General features: G+C 38.0%; 1 protein-coding gene across 4 annotated transcripts in view; it reads left to right on the forward strand.

Moving 5' to 3' along the window:
- ABCB1 (ATP binding cassette subfamily B member 1) overlaps positions 1 to 19,911 on the forward strand; it is a 106,427-nt gene that overhangs the window by 35,980 nt on the left and 50,536 nt on the right. For all 4 annotated transcript variants that reach the window (XM_060157181.1, XM_060157182.1, XM_060157179.1 and 1 more), the window contains one exon: positions 7,375 to 7,499. In XM_060157181.1, the coding sequence (XP_060013164.1) occupies positions 7,375 to 7,499 (125 nt within the window). The remainder of the gene's footprint in view (positions 1 to 7,374; positions 7,500 to 19,911) is intronic.

Genomic DNA, 19,911 nt, shown 5'->3' on the forward strand with positions numbered 1-19,911 from the left:
TTGAGATCCAAGAAGCTAAGCTAACCTCAAACAGGATGAACTCAAAGAAATCCATGATTAAACAAATTGTAATTAAATTACTGAAAACTAAAGACAAAGAAAAAAATTAAAAACAGCTAAAGAGCAACAACACATTACCTACTAGGGAACACCAATTTGAATGACATTATATTTCTCATCTGAAACTACAAAAGACCAGAAGGAAGTAGCAAAATATTTCTCAAGTTCTTAAAGAAAAGAACTGTCAACTGAATACTTGGTAAAAGTATTTTTCAGGAATGGTGGGGAAATAAAAACATTCTCAGATCATGGAAATATAGAAGAACCTTCCATTAGCATACCTACTATTAAAGACTGGCTAAGTGAAGTTCTTCAAACAGAAGGGAAGTGATACAAGAAATATTGGCGCATCAGGAAGGGAAAAGGAACAATGGAAAGAGCAGAAATTTGGGCTTTTCTTTCTCCAGGAGATTTCTAAATCTTATTTGATGATTGAACCAAAAATTATAAGTGGTAAAATGTTGATTTTTATAAGTCACATATGAACATTATAACATCCAGAACAGCTATTACAAAATCTAAGCAAAAAGATATATTCAAAACCACTATAAATAAATCAAGATGGAATCCTAAAACTTGATCAAGTAACTCTCAGGTAGGCAAGAGAAGCAGAGGAATGAGAAACAGAGGAAATATATAGAAAACAGGTAGTAAAATGGTAGACTTAACTGCTCACATATTAATTACCTTAACTGTAAATAGTTAAAATATACAAATCAAAAAAGAAATTGGCAGAGTTGATTTAAAAAACATGACCTACGAGTATCTGCTGCTTACAAGAAACTTCAAATTCAACAACATAGGTAGAGGGAAGTAACAGGATGGAAAAAGATATACATGAAAACATTACTTTTTTTAGGGAATGGCTATATTAATATCTGATAATATAAACTTCAGAACAAAGAAAATTACTACAAAAAAGAAGAGCATTACATAATGATAATAGGGATCATTCCACCAGGAAGACATAATGATCCAAAATATGTATGCACCAAATAACAAAGCCTCAAATTAAATGAAGTAAAAACTGAGAATATTGAAGGGAGAAATAGGAAAACCACAACTATTTTATTATCCTTGCTCAGCATTGATAGAATTACTAGACAAAAAATCAGACTGTAGAAGATCTGACCAACACAGTCAACCAATAGGATCTAATTGGTGTTCATAAAACATTGTACCCAACAACAGGATACACATTAAACATTCACCAATATAGTTCATATCCTGGGCCATAAAACAAACCTCAACAAATTTAAAAGAATTGAAACCATCAAAGTGTTTTCTATGACTACAGTGGTATCCCACTAGAAACAAATAACAACACTGAGAAAGTCTCTAAATATTTGATAATTAAACAATACATGTTAAAATAATCCATGGGTTGTAAAAGAAGTTTCAAAGAAAAAAAATATAACCGAATGAAAACAAAACCATAAAATACCAAAATATTTGGGTGCAGCTAAAGAAGTGTTGAGAGAAATTTATAGCATTAAATATCTACATTAGAAATGAGCAAGGATCTAAAATCAATAATGTAAGTTCCTACCTCAAGAAACTAGAAAAAAGAAGAGCAAAATAAAACCAAAGCAAGCAGAATAAGGAAACAATAAAGGTAAGAGCAGAAATCAGTGAACTTGAAAATAGGAAAGTAATAGAGAAAATCAAGGAAACAGTTCGTTCTTCAAAACAAAATCAATAAAATTAGCAAGACTGACAAAAAGAAGACACAAATCACAATATCGAGATTGAAATATGGAATATTACTACAAATCCCACAGACATTAAAAAGATAAAGGAAATATTACGAAAAACTTTATCCTCACAAATTTGAAAACTTAGAGATCAACTCCTTGATAACTGCAAACTACCAAAATTCAACTAAGATGAAATAGACAATCTTCATAGCCCTGTAATCATCAAAGAAATTTATTTTGTAACTTCAGAGATCCTGAGAAAGAATTCTCCAGGCACGGATGATTTTACTGGAAAAATTTACCAGACATTTAAAGAAGAACTAACACCAATTTTATACAGTCTCCCCCAGAAGAAAGAAGACTTTTACTTCTTTCCCCCAAAAGCAGGAATGCTTCCCAGCTCATTTATGAAACCAGTATTAAGCTGATACCAAAACCAGACTAAGTCAATACAAAAAAAAAAAAAAAAAGAAAGAAAATGGCAGATCAATATCTTTCATGGACTAAGAATAAAAATTCTTCAATAACATATTAGCAAGCTAGATTTGGCAATGTATAGAAAGAATAATTTACTATGAGCAGGTGGAATTTGTTTCAGCTATGCAAGGCTGCTTCAACATTTGAAAATCAATCCATGTTATCTACTATATCAATAAGCTAAAGAAGAAAACCTGTGTGATCATATCAGTTGACAGAGAAAAAACATTTGACAGTATCTAACAGACATTGATGATGGGAAAAAAAACTCAGGAAGTGAAGAAAAGAAAGATATTACCTCAGCTTGATGAAGATCATCTGTGAAAACTCTACAGTTAATATCATGCTTAATGGTGAAAGATTGAATGTTTTCCCCTTAAGACTGGAAATAAGGAGGATAAGGAAGACCATGCTCGCCACTGTTTCAACAAAGTACTAGAGCAAGACAAGAACTAGAACAAGTACTAGAACAAGACAAGAAAAAGAAATAAAAGGCATATAGATGAGAAAGGAAGAAATAAAACTATAGATAATGTAATCTTCTAAGTTGAAAATCTCAAGGAATCTACAATTTCCTAGGACTAACAACTGAGTTTGGAAAGGTCAAAGGATACCAGATCAATTGCATTTCTGCATACTAACAATGAACATGCATAAACCAATATTTAAATGTTAAATTAAAATTAATACCATTTAGTCACTCCAAGTAAAATGAAATGCTTAAGTGTACATTTCACAAAACATATATAGGATCTGTATGCTGAAAATTATTAAATGTGATGAAAGAAATCAAGGCTAAATAAATGGAGAGACATAGTGTGTTCATGGATTAGAAGACTGAACACAGTAAAATGTTGATTTCTTTTTTCAAACTGATCTGTAGGTTTAAGGCATTTCCTATAAAAAATTTCAGAAAGGTTTTTCTGTGGACATAGGTAAGCAAGTTTATTTTAAAATTTATATGGAAAGATACAGGCTCTAGAATAGCTAAAACAATTTTGACAAAGAAGAATAAAGAGAGAGGAATATGTCTCCCTGATACTAAAACTTACTATATAGCTATAGTATATTGGTGGAGGGATAGACACATAGATCAATGAAACAATAGAGAACCCAGAAATATACTTACACAAATATGCCCAGCTGATGTTTGATGAAGGTGCGAGAGCAATTCAATGGCAGAAGAATGGTCTTTTCAGCAAATAGTGCTGGAACAATTGGACATCCAGAGGTTAAAGAAAAAAGACCAAAACTTCATCCAAAACTTCACACTCTACACAAAAATTAACTAAAAATGGATTGTGGATTTATATGTAAAATGTAAAGCTATAAAACTTTTAGAAAGAAAATAGGAGAAAATCTTTGGGATCTAGGCCTAGGCAAAGAGTTCTTAGATTTGATTACTAAAAGCTTGATCCTTAAAAAGAAATTATAGGGCTTCCCTGGTGGCGCAGTGGTTGAGAGTCTGCCTGCCGATGCAGGGGACGCGGGTTCGTGCCCCGGTCCGGGAAGATCCCATGTGCCGCGGAGCGGCTGCTCCCGTGAGCCATGGCCACTGAGCCTGCGCATCCAGAGCCTGTGCTCCTCAACGGGAGAGGCCACAACAGTGAGAGGCCTGCGTACTGCAAAAAAAAAGAAAAAGAAATTATAAATTAGACTTTGTCAAAATTCATAACTTTTGCTCTCTGAAAGCCATGTAAAGGGGATGAAAAGACAAGCTACACACTGGGAAAAAAATAATATGAAAATCATATATCTGACAAAGGACTAGTGTCGACTATAATGTAAATATAAAGAATGCTCAAAATTCGATAGTTAAAAAAAAAACCCAAATAAACCAATTAGAGAATGGGCAAAGGACATGAACAGACATTCATCAGAGAGGATATACACATGGCAGTTAAGCACATGAAAGATTGTTTAGCATCATTAGCCATCAGTGAAAAGCAAATTAAACTGCAGTGAGATATCATTGTACGTCTACCAAAATGGCTAAACTAAAAAATAGTGAAACACCAAATGCTGCTGAGATGCCCCGAAACAGGATCACTCATAGATTGTTGGTGGGAATGAAAAATGGTACAGCAACCTGAAAAATAGTTTGCAGTTTCTTATAAAACTAAACATGCAGTTACCATACAATCCAGCAAATTGTACTGGGCATTTATCTAAGAGAAAAGAAAATCATGTTCATGTAAAAATCTATTGTCAAATGTTCATAGCAGCTTTATTAGTAATAGCCCCAAACTGAAACAACCCCAGATATTCTTCAATAGGTTAATGGTTAAACAACTGTGGTGCCTCCATACTGTGGGTACTGTCCAGTGATAAAAAGGAAAGAAGTATTGATATACACACACCAACCTGGATGAGTCTCTAGAGATTTGTACTTGGTGAAAAAAGCCAATCCCAAAAGGTCAAATACTTATGACTCCATTTATATAATATTCTTGAAATGATGAAATTGTAGATAGAGCAAATTAGCGGTTTTCAGGGCTTAGGGATGGTGGGGAGGGGAGAAATGAGGAGTAGGGAAGGAAGTGGCTGTGACTACGAAAAGTAGCACTGAGGGATCCTTGTGATGGAATTGTTGTGTATCATGACTATAGTCATACGAATCTACATAGGTGATAACATTGCTTGGAACTAAACACACACACACACACACACACACACGAGTGCATGTAAAACTAGTAAATCTGAATAACGTTGATGGATTGATGTTAAATGTTAATTTTCTGGCTGTGATATTGTTCTGAAGTTTGGAAGTGTTATTTCGGGAACACTAGATGAAGGGGATATGGGCTCTGACTGTATTGTTTCTTAAGACTGCTTTTATGTCTACAATTATCTCAAAATAACAAGTTAAAAAAAATAAAGCATGTATAAATTATCTCAAACAAAATAAAACAAAAACCTACACTGAGAATTGGAAAAAAGGGACAAAGATGAATGTCCACACATCTGTGGTGGTTAGAACTATTGCTTCTGACTATATTAGTTTGAACAATATAAAGTGGCCGATATTAGATTTTACCTTACAGGAATAACAATTTCATGTGTCTCGCACTAATACAATTAGGCCTTGTTAAGAAATTAACAGCCTTTGGAATAAGGGATGAGTTAGTGATATTTTGTATAGTTTATGTGGGTCATTGTGAAGTATCACCATTCTATTATTTTATATTAGAGGAACAGCAAGTTGGCTTTCCATATCCCTCAGAATATTTTGGAGGTTATTTTCTTTCAGCAGGCATGATATCTTAAAAAACAAAGAACAAAACAAAACACTTAATGAAGATTCTACCATAATCTTGCCTAATCATATGCTTATAGTTATGGAAGGTTGTAGAGAAGCCAGGTATATTGAATCAATTGGAATGGTACTTGATACTTTAACAATAAATTAAGATAGCATGTTTTGCAGCTCCTAATTCAAAAATATTTCTAGTAATCTTCCTGTTGTCAGCTGCTTCTGGTGTGGTTGATAGTTGTGGGGTGAGGTTTCAAAAGGAGCAGAGAAAAATAGCCAAAGCATATTGTATGCACCTCTTGCATTATGCAGACCTGTTTGTTCAGGAATGACAATGACCTCCCTGACTCAGCCCCAGCGCTGTGAGTGATTCTGGCAAGCGTGCTGGGACAGCCCTAGGCAGGTCACTTTGAGAGGTCAGGGAGGTCTAGTGCATCAGTGGGTTGTTGTTTTGGGTACCAAAGAAGAAGGTACATACAGCACATCTGCACATGGAATCTAGTTAATAAATGTTCATTTGCCTTCACCCACCCATTCCTGCATCTATCATAGCTCCTTTTACTTTCACACACAGCAAAGGAAGAGATACACTATTAAAATCAAAATAATTTTGAGCGGGGGCTTCCCTGGTGGCGCAGTGGTTGAGAGTCCACCTGCCGATGCAGGGGACATGGGTTCGTGCCCTGGTCTGGGAAGATCCCACGTGCCACGGAGCGGCTGGGCCCGTGAGCCATGGCTGCTGAGCCTGTGCGTCCGGAGCCTGTGCTTCACAACGGGAGAGGCCACAACAGTGAGAGGCCCGTGTACCGCAAAAAAAAAAAAAAAAAAAAAAAAATAATAATAATAATAATTTTGAGCTTTTTATGACATGAAGAAATAGAGTGTTACTACGTACACATACGAGTCCACAAATGCTGTAAATTATTAATTGAAAGAGTGTAATACTGTTTACTCAGAATTTTATTTGAATTGCTTGTGTGTAATATTTAGTTAGGTGGTTGACTAGTCAGGTATTCCAGGTTAAAATATTAACCTTAGTCCTTTGCCCATGCCAGTTGATCCAGTTTTTATCACAGGGCCCTCTGGGATCCCAGAGGGGTCCACATGTCAGTGGCTGGTATTAGAGAGATTCACTCCAGTGGCTGTTAATTCATGCTTTGAAGCCTTGAATCCTTGACCTCTTCATCCCTCCATTTCCTCATGTATAGAGTGGGGAAAATAATACCTACTTCACTGCGCAAATGAGAAGAATCATTGAGATCCTGTGTGTACAAAGGACCCATTACTGTTCCTTCCGCAGAACAGATGCTCAGGGACCAAACAGAAGGATCGAAGCGCATCCATAAAACAGAGACCTCCCTGGTGGATTAATGTATTGCTCAGAAACATCAGCAAAGAGAGCTCTGCTTCCCCGGCATGTGAAACCTTCTTCAAGTCCTGTCACTACTCAGTACTTGGTCCCCTGCGTTCTTCTGGCCTCCTACCTTGATACTTCTGAGCTAGAGTACAATTAGCAATTGCTGTGTTGAGTACACACCCTATTTCCTTGATGTAGTGCCCCTTTTGCTATATTGGTTTATGTTAATAGTATACACCTCCTTCTGAGATTTAAAGTCCCAGATTTATTTATTTATATGAGGATCCATGGGGTATAGTGAGAAAATAAAAATTTTAATTTAATTTGTTTTATACCATCTCAGTCCAAAAAGAATTTGAAGTGGCTTATAATATGTACACTAAAAAGTAGGACATGATGACCAAAGATGAGTAAAAGATTTATATACAGTAACATACAAGGAACATTTGTGTATATATTTATTTTTTCTTTACAAAAGATACAATTAACTTGTTAAATTTTAAATTATCTGCAATTGTGTTTTTAAACAGATACTATCTTCATTTACTGATAAAGAACTCTTGGCATATGCAAAAGCTGGAGCAGTAGCTGAAGAGGTGTTAGCAGCAATTAGAACTGTGATTGCATTTGGAGGACAAAAGAAAGAACTTGAAAGGTGTGAGTCTCTTTTTTTAAGTTGGTAGAGATGTTAAATTCTGTCATCTTATATGCCCTTCCGGTTGACGGTGATGACTGTAAGAGTACTCTCTGATATGTATGTTTCCTTAAGTAGCTTCATAGATATGTTACAGCATAGTTAATATTCTGGAAAAGTTGTAATTCTAATTGTACTCTTCTTATATCTGCTTATTCATTTTCTAGAGTCTTCTAGGTCATTAGTGACATAAAATAATTCCTTAAGGCTGAAACATAGTAGTTCTTGATTCTCTAAGAATGAATGAGTATTTTGTGTTAGATCTATGGGGTCATTAAGTCAGAATAATGGTTACCTCTGGGGGAGATGAGTTGGTGATAAGAGAGGGACACAGGGCCGGGGGCATCTGTGGGTCTGATGGTTTGCTCAGTTGTGCACAGTGACCTCAATTGTGCTTACATGGGTGTTCACTGTATATTCTTTAAACTGTACATATGTGTTTGGAGTACACTTTGTTCATATGATATATTTCATACCCACAAAGATATCCTCTGAGAATAATTTGTGATGGCTATGTACCTACCATAGTTCAAAGGAAAGTAATATCTGTGCTCTATCTCAAATTTTGCTAAGGTTTTTGCTTTTGCCTTAAAATATATCTGACTAATAAAATGTGAAGTCTTGCTTAATTACCTGGCAAACATCCAATCAAATGAAGCCCCTCTTCTCTTGGTGGTGGAGGCGACAGGTACAAACAACCACAAATGAACAAAATATCCAACATACCAGTTGGGGTAGATAACTATTTGGGGAAATAAAATACTCTATGAGAGTCATAGGGGGGTGTTTACTATTTAGAGAGATTATTCAGCAAAGTCCTTTCTGAATAGTTAATGTTTGAATAGCCACGGAATGAAGTTTTTTTTTGTTTTTTTTAATAAATTTATTTATTTGATTTTTATTTAGTTTTGACTGCTTTGGGTGTTTGTTGCTTCGCACAGGCTTTCTCTAGTTGCAACGAGCAGGGGCTACTCTTCCTTGCAGTCCGCGGGCTTTTCACTGCGGTGGCTTCTCTTGTTGTGGAGCATGGGCTGTAGGCTCATGGACTTCAGTAGTTGTGGCTCGCGAGCTCTAGAGCGCAGGCTCAGTAGTTGTGTCGCACGGGCTTAGTTGTTCCGCGGCATGTGGGATCTTCCTGGACCAGGTCTCAAACCCATGTGCCCTGCATTGGCAGGTGGATTCTTAACCACTGCACCACCAGGGAAGCCCCAAAATGAGGTTTTAAACTTGGGATTTGTTTCCAGTTTTCCTTAGTGGAAAGGTGGACCAGAAAAAGAATGCATCCACCAGCACAGGGAGACAAACAAGGCCTATCTGCCTTTGTCTAGTTTTTGAGCTGGAGGAAAGCATCTCTCCATAGAAATCAAAGTCTCAGGCCTCACCTTCAGGCGCTGCTAGAGTCTGAATTCATAATACTCTGTGGACTAGGGAGCTATCTCTTCCTAAAACTGAGGATTTCGCATTAAAAATGAATCCAAGTCCAGTGCTATCACTAGGGTGTTTGGTAGAAGAAATTTTTAAATTGCTGAAAATTAATGAACCAAACAGCCAGATTAAGGACTTAGTAAAAGAACAACAGAGAAAAGGAAGTACAAGAAGGAAATAATAAAGATAAGAGCATAAAAATAATTTAATAGAAAAAAAGATAAAAAAGCAGAGTTGACAAAAATCCATAAACTAATTCTTTGAAAACACAGTTAAACAATGAAGTAGTATTTTGCAAGTTTTAAAAAATTAATTAATTTTATTTTTGGCTGTGTTGGGTCTTCATTGCTGCATGCGGGCTTTCTCTAGTTGCAGTGAGTGGAGGCTACCCTTCTTCATTGTGGTGCAAGGGCTTCTCATTGCAATGGCTTCTCTTGTGGAACACAGGCTCTAAGCACACGGGCTTCAGTAGTTGTGGCACGCAGGCTCAGCAGTTGTGGCTCGTGGGCTTTAGAATGCAGGCTCAGTAGTTGTGGCACACGGGCTTAGTTGCTCTGCAGCATGTGGGATCTTCCCGGACCAGGGCGTCAACCGTGTCCCCTGCATTGGCAGGCAGATTCTTAACCACAGTGCCACCAGGGAAGCCCTTTGCGAGTTTAATGAGGAACAAAATAAAAATGAATAAGGAAAGAATTGCTACAGATTTTTAAAAATGTATTTTAAAAATTAGTTTTATACCAATAAATTGTAAAATCCTGATGAAATAGACAATATCCCAGAAAAATATAGGTTAAAATTCTCTTAAGAAGAAAACTTGAGTAGAACTATAATCATTAAAGGAATCGAATCCAGTTTAAAATCTCCATCCCTTGCCTTTACGTATACGTACACACCAAGTAGAAACCACCAGGTCCAGATAATTTTACAGGCAAGATTTTAACAAAACTTCAAGCAAGAGATAACCCCATCTTACACAGATTGCTTCTGAGAATGAAAAATATATATAGAAAGTTGTTAGTTCATTTTAGGAGGCTAGTATAACTTTGACACCATACCAGACAGCAGGTATATGAGAAAGGAAAATTGTAATATAGTTTCACGTAAAACATAGATGCAGAAAATCTAGATAAATTATTAGCTAAATGAATCAATGTGAAAAATATCAGATTTAAAAAAAATCCTGAACCTGGTGGCTTGATCCTATAAATGCAAAGATGATTTAACCTTAGGAAATCTATTAATTAACCACACTAGCAGATTGAAAGAAACATTTTGTTTTGATGGATGAGGAAAAAGCATTAATTGCATATGATTCTTGACAAAAATTTTCTTAATCTGATAAACCAGATACCCACAGGAAACTTTGTATTAAATGGTAAAATGTTAAAAGCATTTCTTTAAAATAATGAATGAAACAAGTATGTCCGCTAGAATCATTTCTATTCAGTGTTGTACTGGTATTACATAATAAAATGAAGGAAAAAATAAGAGTAAGAATAATAAATAAAAATAAAGTGAAAAGCTCTAAGGGCTGGAAAACAAAAAGCAAAACTGTCATTATGTACAGATGATATGATTGTCTACATAGGAATTCCAGTAACAGTATAGTAAGGTCTGCAGACCAACACTGTATGTTAAGGTCTCCGGGTACCTGATGACAATTCAGGAAAAAAAATGGCATTCCTGTGAACAATTAGAGAATATGTAGTATTTCATCAATTCTGAGATGCACATTTTTCGCTCACAATTCATCATCTCTGAAATTCAGATAAATCCTACAGTCAGAGCCATCTTACAGTTGCTATGGGACTGGATTGAGAACTCAAGTTCTGCGGGAAGGATTTGTGTTTGCTTCTGCTGTTCACTGGGGGCACTATTAACCTGAAACCACTTTTGGGTCCCAGCTGTATATGGAGTGCCCTATTAAACTCCTTTTTTTTTTTCATTTACTTCTCAATGTGTGAGATTTCTTTTTAAACATCTTTATAGGAGTATAATTGCTTTACAATGTTGTGTTAGTTTCTGCTGTATAACAAAGTGAATCTGCTATATGCATATGTGTATCTCCATATCACCTCTCTCTTGCATCTCCCTCCCACCCTCCTTATCCCACCCCTCCAGGTGGTCGGAAAGCACTGAGCTGATCTCCCTGTGTTGTGTAGCTGCTTCCCACTAGCTAGCTATTTTACATTTGGTAGTGCATATCTGTCAGTGCTACTCTTTACGTTGTCCCAGCTTACCCTTCCCCCTCCCCATGTCCTCAAGTCCATTTTCTATGTCTACGTCTTTATTCCGGTCCTGCCCCTAGGTTCATCAGAACCAATTTTATTTCTTTAGATTCCATATATATGTATTAGCCTGCAGTATTTGTTTTTCTCTTTCTGACTTACTTCACTCTGTATGACACACTCTAGGTCCATCCACCTCACTACAAATGACTCAATTTCGATTCTTTTTATGGCTGAGTAATATTCCATTGTATATATATGGCACATCTTCTTTATCCATTCATCTGTCAGTGGACACTTAGGTTGCTTCCATGTCCTGGCTATTGTAAATACTGCTGCAATGAACATTGTGGTACATGACTCTTTTTGAATTATGGTTTTCTCATGGTGTATGCCCAGTAGTAGGATTGCTGGGTCCTATGGTAGTTCTGTTTTTAGTTTTTTAAGGAACCTCCATACTATTCTCCATAGTGACTGTGTCAATTTACATGCCCACCAACAGTGCAAGAGGGTTCCCTTTTCTCCACACCCTCTCCAGCATTTATTGTTTGTAGATTTTTTTTGACGATGGCCATTCTGACTGGTGTGAGGTGATACCTCATTGTAGTTTTCATTTGCATTTCTCTAATGATTAATGATGTTGAGCATCCTTTCATGTGTTTGTTTGCTATCTGTATATCTTCTGTGGAGAGATGTCTATTTAGTTCTTCTGCCCATTTTTGGATTGGGTTTGTTTTTTTGATATTGAGCTGCATGAGCTGCTTTTATATTTTGGAGATTAATCCTTTGTCTGTTGCTTCATTTGCAAATATTTCTTCCCATTCTGAGGGTTGTCTTTTCGTCTTGTTTATAGTTTCCTTTGCTGTACAACAGCTTTTAAGTTTCATTAGGTCCCATTTGTTTATTTTTGTTTTTATTTCCATTTCTCTAGGAGGTGGGTCAAAAAGGATCTTGCTGTGATTTATGTCATAGAGGGTCCTGCCTATGTTTTCCTCTAAGAGTTTGATAGTGTCTGACCTTACATTTAGGTCTTTAATCCATTTTGAGTTTATTTTTGTGTATGGTGTTAGGGAGTGTTCTAATTTCATTCTTTTACATGTAGCTGTCCAGTTTTCCCAGCACCACTCATTGAAGAAGCTGTCTTTTCTCCATTGTATATTCCTGCCTCCTTTATCAAAGATAAGTTGACCATATGTGCATGGGTTTATGTCTGGGATTTCTATCCTGTTCCATTGATCTATATTTCTGTTTTTGTGCCAGTACCAGACTGTCTTGATTACTGTAGCTTTGTAGTATGGTCTGAAATCAGGGAGCCTGATTCCTCCACCTCTGTTTTTCTTTCTCAAATTGTTTTGGCTATTTGGTCTTTTGTGTTTCCATACACGTTATGCAATTTTTTGTTCTAGTTCTGTGAAAAATGCCATTGGTAGTTTGATAGGGATTGCATTGAATCTGTAGATTGCTTTGGGTAGTATAGTCATTTTCACAATGTTGATTCTTCCAATCCAAGAACATAGTATATCTCTCCATCTATCTGTATCATCTTTAATTTCTTTCATCAGTGTCTTACAGTTTTCTGCATACAGGTCTTTTGTCTCCTTAGGTAGGTTTATTCCTAGGTATTTTTTTCTTTTTGTTGCAGTGGCAAATGGGAGTGTTTCCTTAATTTCTCTTTCAGATTTTTCATTATTAGTGTATAGGAATGCCAGAGATTTCTGTGCATTAATTTTGTATCCTGCTACTTTACCAAATTCATTGATTAGCTCTAGTAGTTTTCTGGTAACATCTTTAGGATTCTCTATGTATAGTATCATGTCTTCTGCAAACAGTGACAGTTTTACTTCTTCTTTTCCAATTTGTATTCCTTTTATTTCTTTTTCTTCTCTGATTGCCGTGGCTAGGACTTCCAAAACAGTGTTGAGTAACAGTGGTGAGAGTGGGCAACCTTGTCTTATTCCTGATCTTAGAGGAAATGCTTTCAGTTTTTCACCATTGAGAATGATGTTGGCTGTGCATTTTTCATATATGGCCTTTATTATGTTGAGGTAAGTTCCCTCTATGCTTACTTTCTGGAGGGTTTTTATCATAAATGGGTGTTGAATTTTGTCAAAAGCTTTCTCTGCATCTATTGAGATGATCATATGGTTTTTATCTTTCAATTTGTTAATATGGTGTATCACATTGATTGATTTGCATATATTGAAGAATCCTTGCATTCCTGGGATAAACCCCACTTGATCATGGTGTATGATCCTTTTAGTGTGCTGTTGGATTCTGTTTGCTAGTATTTTGTTGAGGATTTTTGCATCTGTGTTCAGCAGTGATATTGGCCTGTAGTTTTCTTTTTTTGTGACATCTTTGTCTGGTTTTGGTATCAGGGTGATGGTGGTCTCGTAGAATGAGTTTGGGAGTGTTTCTCCGTCTGCTATATTTTGGAAGAGTTTGAGAAAGATAGGTGTTAGCGTTTCTCTAAATGTTTGATAGAGTTCACCTGTGAAGCCATTTGATCTTGGGCTTTTGTTTGTTGGAAGATTTTTAATCACTGTTTTAATTTCAGTGCTTGTGATTGGTCTGCTTGTATTTTCTATTTCTTCCTGATTCAGTCTTGGAAGGTTGTACTTTGCTAAGAATTTGTCCATTTCTTCCAGGTTGCTCATTTTATTGGCATATAATTGCTTGTAGTAATCTCTCAGGATCCTTTGATTTCTGCAGTGTCAGTTGTTACTTCTCCTTTTTCATTTCTAATTCTATAGACTTGAGTCTTCTCCCTTTTTTCTTAATGAGTCTGGCTAATGGTTTATCAATTTTGTTTATCTTCTCAAAGAACCAGTTTTTAGTTTTATTGATCTTTGCTATTGTTTCATTCGTTCCTATTACATTTGTTTCTGCTCTGATCTTTATGATTTCTTTCCTTCTGCTAACTTTGGGTTTTTTTGTTCTTCTTTCTCTAATTGATTTAGGTGTAAGGTTAGTTTGTTTATTTGAGATTTTTCTTGTTCCTTGAGGTAGGATTGTGTTGCTATAAACTTCCCTCTTATAACTGCTTTTGCTGCATCTCATAGATTTTGGGTCATTGTGTTTTCATTGTCATTTGTTTCTAGGTATTTTTTCATTTCCTCAGTGATCTCTTGGTTATTTAGTAGTGTATTGTTTAGCCTCATGTGTTTGTATTTTTTTGTTTTACAGTTTTTTTTCCTGTAATTGATATCTAGTCTCATAGCGTTGTGGTCGGAAAAGATACTTGATACGATTTCAATTTTCTTTATTTACCTAGGCTTGATTTGTGATCCAAGATATGGTCTATCCTGGAGAATGCTCCATGAGCACTGAAAGAAAGTGTATTCTGTTGTTTTTGGATGGAATGTCCTGTAACTATCAATTAAGTCCATCTTGTTTAATGTATCAGTTAAAGTTTGTGTTTCCTTATATATTTTCATTTTGGTTGATCTGTCCATTGGTGAAAGTGGGGTGTTAAAGTCCCCTACTATGATTGTGTTACTGTCGATTTCCCCTTTTATGGCTGTTAGCATTTGCCTATGTATTGAGGTGCTCCTATGTTGGGTGTATAAATATTTACAATTGTTATATCTTCTTCTTGAATTGATCCCTTGATCATTATGTAGTGTCCTTCTTTGTCTCTTGTGGTAGTCTTTATTTTAAAGTCTACTTTGTCTGATATGAGAATTGCTACTACAGTTTTCTTTTGATTTCCATTCGCATGGAATATCTTTTTCCATCCCCTCACATTCAGTCTGTATGTGTCCCTAGGTTTGAAGTGGGTCTCTTGTAGACAGCTTATATATGGGTCTTGTTTTTGTATCCATTCAGCCAGTCTATGTGTTTTTTGGTTGGAGCATTAATCTATTTACATTTAAGGTAGTTGTCAATATGTATGTTTCTATTACCATTTTCTTAATTGTTTTGGGTTTGTTATTGTAGGTCTTTTCCTTCTCTTGTGTTTCCTGCCTAGAGAAGTTCCTATAGCATTTGCTGTAAGGCTGGTTTGGTGGTGCTGAATTCTCTTAGCTTTTGCTTGTCTGTAAAGGTTTTAATTCCTTCGTCGAATCTGAATGATATCCTTGCTGGTGTAATAATCTTCGTTGTAGGTTTTTCCCTTTCATCCCTTTAAATATGTCCTGCCAGTCCCTTCTGGCTTGCACAGTTTCTGCTGAAAGATCAGCTGTTAACCTTATGGGGATTCCCTTGTATGTTATTTGTTGCTTTTCTCTTGCTGCTTTTAATATTTTTTCTTTGTAGTTGATTTTTGATAGTTTGATTAATACGGGTCTCAGCATGTTTCAATTTGGGTTTATCCTGTATGGGACTCTGCACTTCCTGGACTTGACTGACTATTTCCTTTCCCATGTTAGGGAAGTTTTTGACTATAATTCTTCAAATAGTTTCTCAGACCTTTTCTGTTTCTCTTCTTCTGGGACCCTGATAACTCGAATGTTGGTACATTTAATGTTGTCCCAGAGGTCTCTGAGACTGTCCTCATCTTTTAATTCTTTTTTTCTTTATTCTGCTCCCTGCCAGTTATTTCCACCATTTTATCTTCCAGCTCACTTATATATTCTTCTGCCTCAGTTATTCTGTTATTGATTACTTGTAGAGTATTTTTAATTTCAGTAATTGTGTTGTTTATCACTGTTTGTTTGCTCTTTAGTTCTTCTAGATCGTTGTTAAATGTTTCTTGTATTTTCTCCATTCTGTTTTCAAGATTTTGGATCATCTTTACTATCATAACTCTGAATTCTTTTTCAGGTAGGTTGCCTATTTTGTCTTCATTTATTTGGTCTTGTAGGTTTTTCCCTTGCTCCTTCGTCTGTAACATTTTTTTGTCATTTAATTATTATTATTTTTTTTTGATGGGTGGTGCTGTAATTCTGTCTTACTGGGTGTTTGGCCTGCGTCATCCAGCACTGGAGTTTGCAGGTAGTTGGATAGAGCTGGGTCTTGGTGCTGAGTTGAGGACCTCTGGGAGGCCTTACTCTAATTGATATTCCTTGGGTTCTGAGGTTCCCTGTTGTCCAGTGCTTTAGAGTCGGAGGTCCCATCACAGGAGCTCGGGCCCGATCTCCTGCCCGAGAACCAAGATTCTGCAAGCTCACGGCACAGTAAGGAAAAAAAAAAAAAAAGCCTTGGCTATGGGGGCGGAGTTTAGGCGGGGTAGAACTTAGGCAGGGGTGGGGTTTAGGGTGGGGCGGGACCTAGACGGGTTAGGGGATGACGTTTGAGCATTTGATAGGGCCTAGGTGGGGCTGTGTTCAAGCTTGGGGCGGGGCGTCTGCCTAGGACCTGGTGAAATGGGAGAGGCATCACCCAAGGAGGGCTTCTGGAGTGTGGCGTTCCGGAGTTTGGAGGTAAGGCCCTGGTGAGGCTGTGTGGGTGGGGTTTAGGCCGAGCTTGTGGGAGGGCGTCTCCTAGTGTAGAGGTAGGGCCCTGGGTGGGGGTGTAGGGGCGGGGCTTGGGCTCTGCGTGGCAGGAGGGAGGCTCCGAGGGCAGAGTATTAGGCCCAGGAGCTCAACAGGCTTCCCCATTCCTAAGTGGTCAGGGAGGGAGCTGGCCCCGTTTACGTTACTTCGTGGCCCTCCCCCACTGTCTCGCCCCGGATCTCCCCCATTGCTGCTGGACCCCTAATGGTGGGTGGGTCCCGCTGGGTGTAGGAATTCCTCGCTTCCCCTAGCCGCCCCTCAGGGGTGCTGGTCCCAGAGATCTGGCCTTTATTTTTGCTCCCCCTTTCCTCCTTCCCACTCCCTCAGGACATGCGCAGCTGGAGGGGGCCTCGCTGGGCAGAGGATCAGGCCTCGGATCTCAGCAGGTTCCTGGGGGTCCAAGTGGCAGGGGAAACCTGGCCACGCTCCCTTTTGATCCTCTGCCCTCCCAGTGGTCCCCCAATTTCCCCCTTCGGGCGTTGGATCCGTTCCCCTCCCCCAGCTGCCCCTCAGGGGTGCTGGTCCTGTCCTGCCTCCAGTTCTCCTCCCCCCTCCCCCCACTCCCCACATCCTACCCGGTCGCAGGGGGTTCCTCCCATCCCCTTAGGTGTCCATGGTCCCCCAGGGGTGCCTGTTAGGTGCCCTTTTTGTGAGGAGACGCGAATTCTGCGTCCCTTTAGTACGCTATCTTGACTCCACCTCCTATACTCCTTTCTAATGCTACATAAAATAACAAAATTATAATACTTTTTATTTTTATTTTTTTGGCTGCATTGGGTCTTCATTGCTTTGCACTGGCTTTCTCTAGTTGTGGCGAGCGAGGGTTACTCTTGGTTGCAGTGCGCGGGCTTCTCATTATGATAGCTTCTCATTGGGGAGCATGGGCTCTAGCCACGCAGGCTTCAGTAGTTGCAGAACGTGGACTCAATAGTTGTAGCATGTGGGCTCTAGGGCACGCAGGCTTCAGTAGTTGTGGCTCCCAGGATTCAGCAGTTGTGTCTCTTCGGCCTAGTTGCTCCACAGCATATGGGATCTTCCCGGACCAGGGCTCAAACCCACGTCCCCTGCATTGGCAGGTGGATTCTTAACTACTGTGCCACCAGGGAAGCCCCTATAATACTTTTTAAATTAATGGCATCCAAAATTTGAAGAACATAAATTGAGAAGGTATTATTATTAGCGATGAAAAACAATAATGATGTATGTGATGTAACCTGGGTAAGGAGGGAAAGGACATAATAGGAGCCAAGTCCAATATTCAGAACTTAGATAAATCTGATCATTTTAGTTCACTGACATTTTAAAAGAATTGAGGTTTTTTAAATGGAGTGCTTTAAGAAATTAGGTACAAATTTTTTTGTTGTTTTAGAGAAAATTTTGATTAACTTTTCATTATAAGAATAAGCAAATGGGCTTACACAGGTATATTCAAAGATTCATTTCAGGTGTAGAATCATTTCTTCAGAAGATATTAGTTACTGGAATGTATCTTTGAAAGATCATTCTCCTCTAGAGAACTGGAAGTTAGTTAGTTTTTTTGTTTGTTTTTTTTTGGCAGTACACGGGCCTCTCATTGTTGTGGCCTCTCCCGTTGCGGAGCACAGGCTCTGGACGCGCAGGCTCAGCGGCCATGGCTCACGGGCCCAGCCGCTCCATGGCATGTGGGATCGTCCCGGACCGGGGCACAAACCCGTGTCCCGTGCATCGGCAGGCGGACTCTCAACCCCTGCGCCACCAGGGAAGCCCTGGAAGTTAGTTTTGCCTGAAGATCAAGAGTAGGCTCAGGACTGCCACCTGATGGCCTAAGGTTCTTTCCATCTTGGCCATTTCTTGAAAGTTCAATTCATTCAGCAAATTTTTCCAGCATCTAACACACCCCATGCACTATGCTAGGCTCTGGGGATATTTGCCTTCGTGTTATCCCCAGTCAAAACAGTAAGGTGAAGAAAAGGGAAGGAAGGGAGGCAGGAAAGTAGTAAGGAAGATAAGAAAGAAATCATCAAAGACATGAATTAAATCCTGAATTTTTAAAATGTGCTATGAAGCCATCAAAGAGTGTGCCCATGAGGGTAAGGAGGGCAAATTTACTTGAACGATGATAAGGAAGGTATGATGGATGTTTGAGGTGGTTTCATGGAGGCTGGGACTTGAGGGATGAGGAAAATCCTGCTCTAGTAGGGGTAGGGATAGAGGAGTCTTCCAGATTTCCTGAGGTGGCAAAGACTTTGGTATATTCTAGAAAATATCCTAAGGCTTGTGTGCCTGGAGTTCAGTTGAGTAAGAGGAGATTGAGATGAAGAAAGGCTGTTGAGGGTGGGTGGGGGCCGGAACAAGGGGACTTGCAGACCCTGGTGAGGAGTTAGGGTCTAACTCTAAGGGCACAGGGAAGCGGTTGAGGGTTTTAAACAAGGGAGTGACAATCTACATTACGTTTTAAAACCATTTCTCTGCCTGTAATTGGTCTGGTGAATGTATGAGAGCTGTCAAAGATTTGCTTGGAAGACTGTTGAAGTAGTCCAGGAGAAGGGTGATAAGTTCCTAGATTGAGGATTTAATTTGGAAGTAGAATTGTTAAAATTATCCTTAGACCAAATATAATTCTTCAGTTTTCTCTCTAGTTCTTGCTCTTCCCTTCTCTGCTTCCACATAGACAAGTAATTAAGGTTTTAGTCTGATTTTCTCTTGAAATTAGCAGGTATAGTAGGATCTCTCAAAGTCTCTCAGAATTTAGAGTGAATTTAATTCAGTAGTATACAATAGTTTTATTCTCCTTCATTTAATTATATTTTTCTCTCGTATGTGTCTTGCATATGTTGACCTGTTAGTATTGATTTCTCTTTGCTTAGCAAAAATTGTTCCTTGCTCTCGTAAGGGGCTATTTGTGTCACTGATATATATTTTCATATTATTTAAGAATATTTTTTTCTAAATGTCATTGTTTTATTATGTAACTTTGCCCCTTTTAGGAAATCCTACATTATCATTTTCATACTAAAGCTTATAATGAATTAATGATTTTAATATCTGGTGTTATATGTGTATCAAAGCCTATGTAAAAGTAGTATTGTTTGTTTTTCCTGCTTCCTTACCACTCTTTTTTTCTTCCTTTATCTTTTCTGGCATCTAAATGATTTTCTTCCTTGTTTCTTCTGCCTGTGCAAAAGTTTCCTCTGGCTACTTGGGACACAGCATATCAGTGAAATGATTTCTACATTAGTCTTGGTAAGCAAGAACCGAAATAAAGGAAATAACAGGGTTTGACTCATAGCATTAAAGTTACTTAAA

Source organism: Lagenorhynchus albirostris, chromosome 8 (assembly GCF_949774975.1).
Source record: "Lagenorhynchus albirostris chromosome 8, mLagAlb1.1, whole genome shotgun sequence".
Classification (NCBI taxonomy): domain Eukaryota; kingdom Metazoa; phylum Chordata; class Mammalia; order Artiodactyla; family Delphinidae; genus Lagenorhynchus; species Lagenorhynchus albirostris.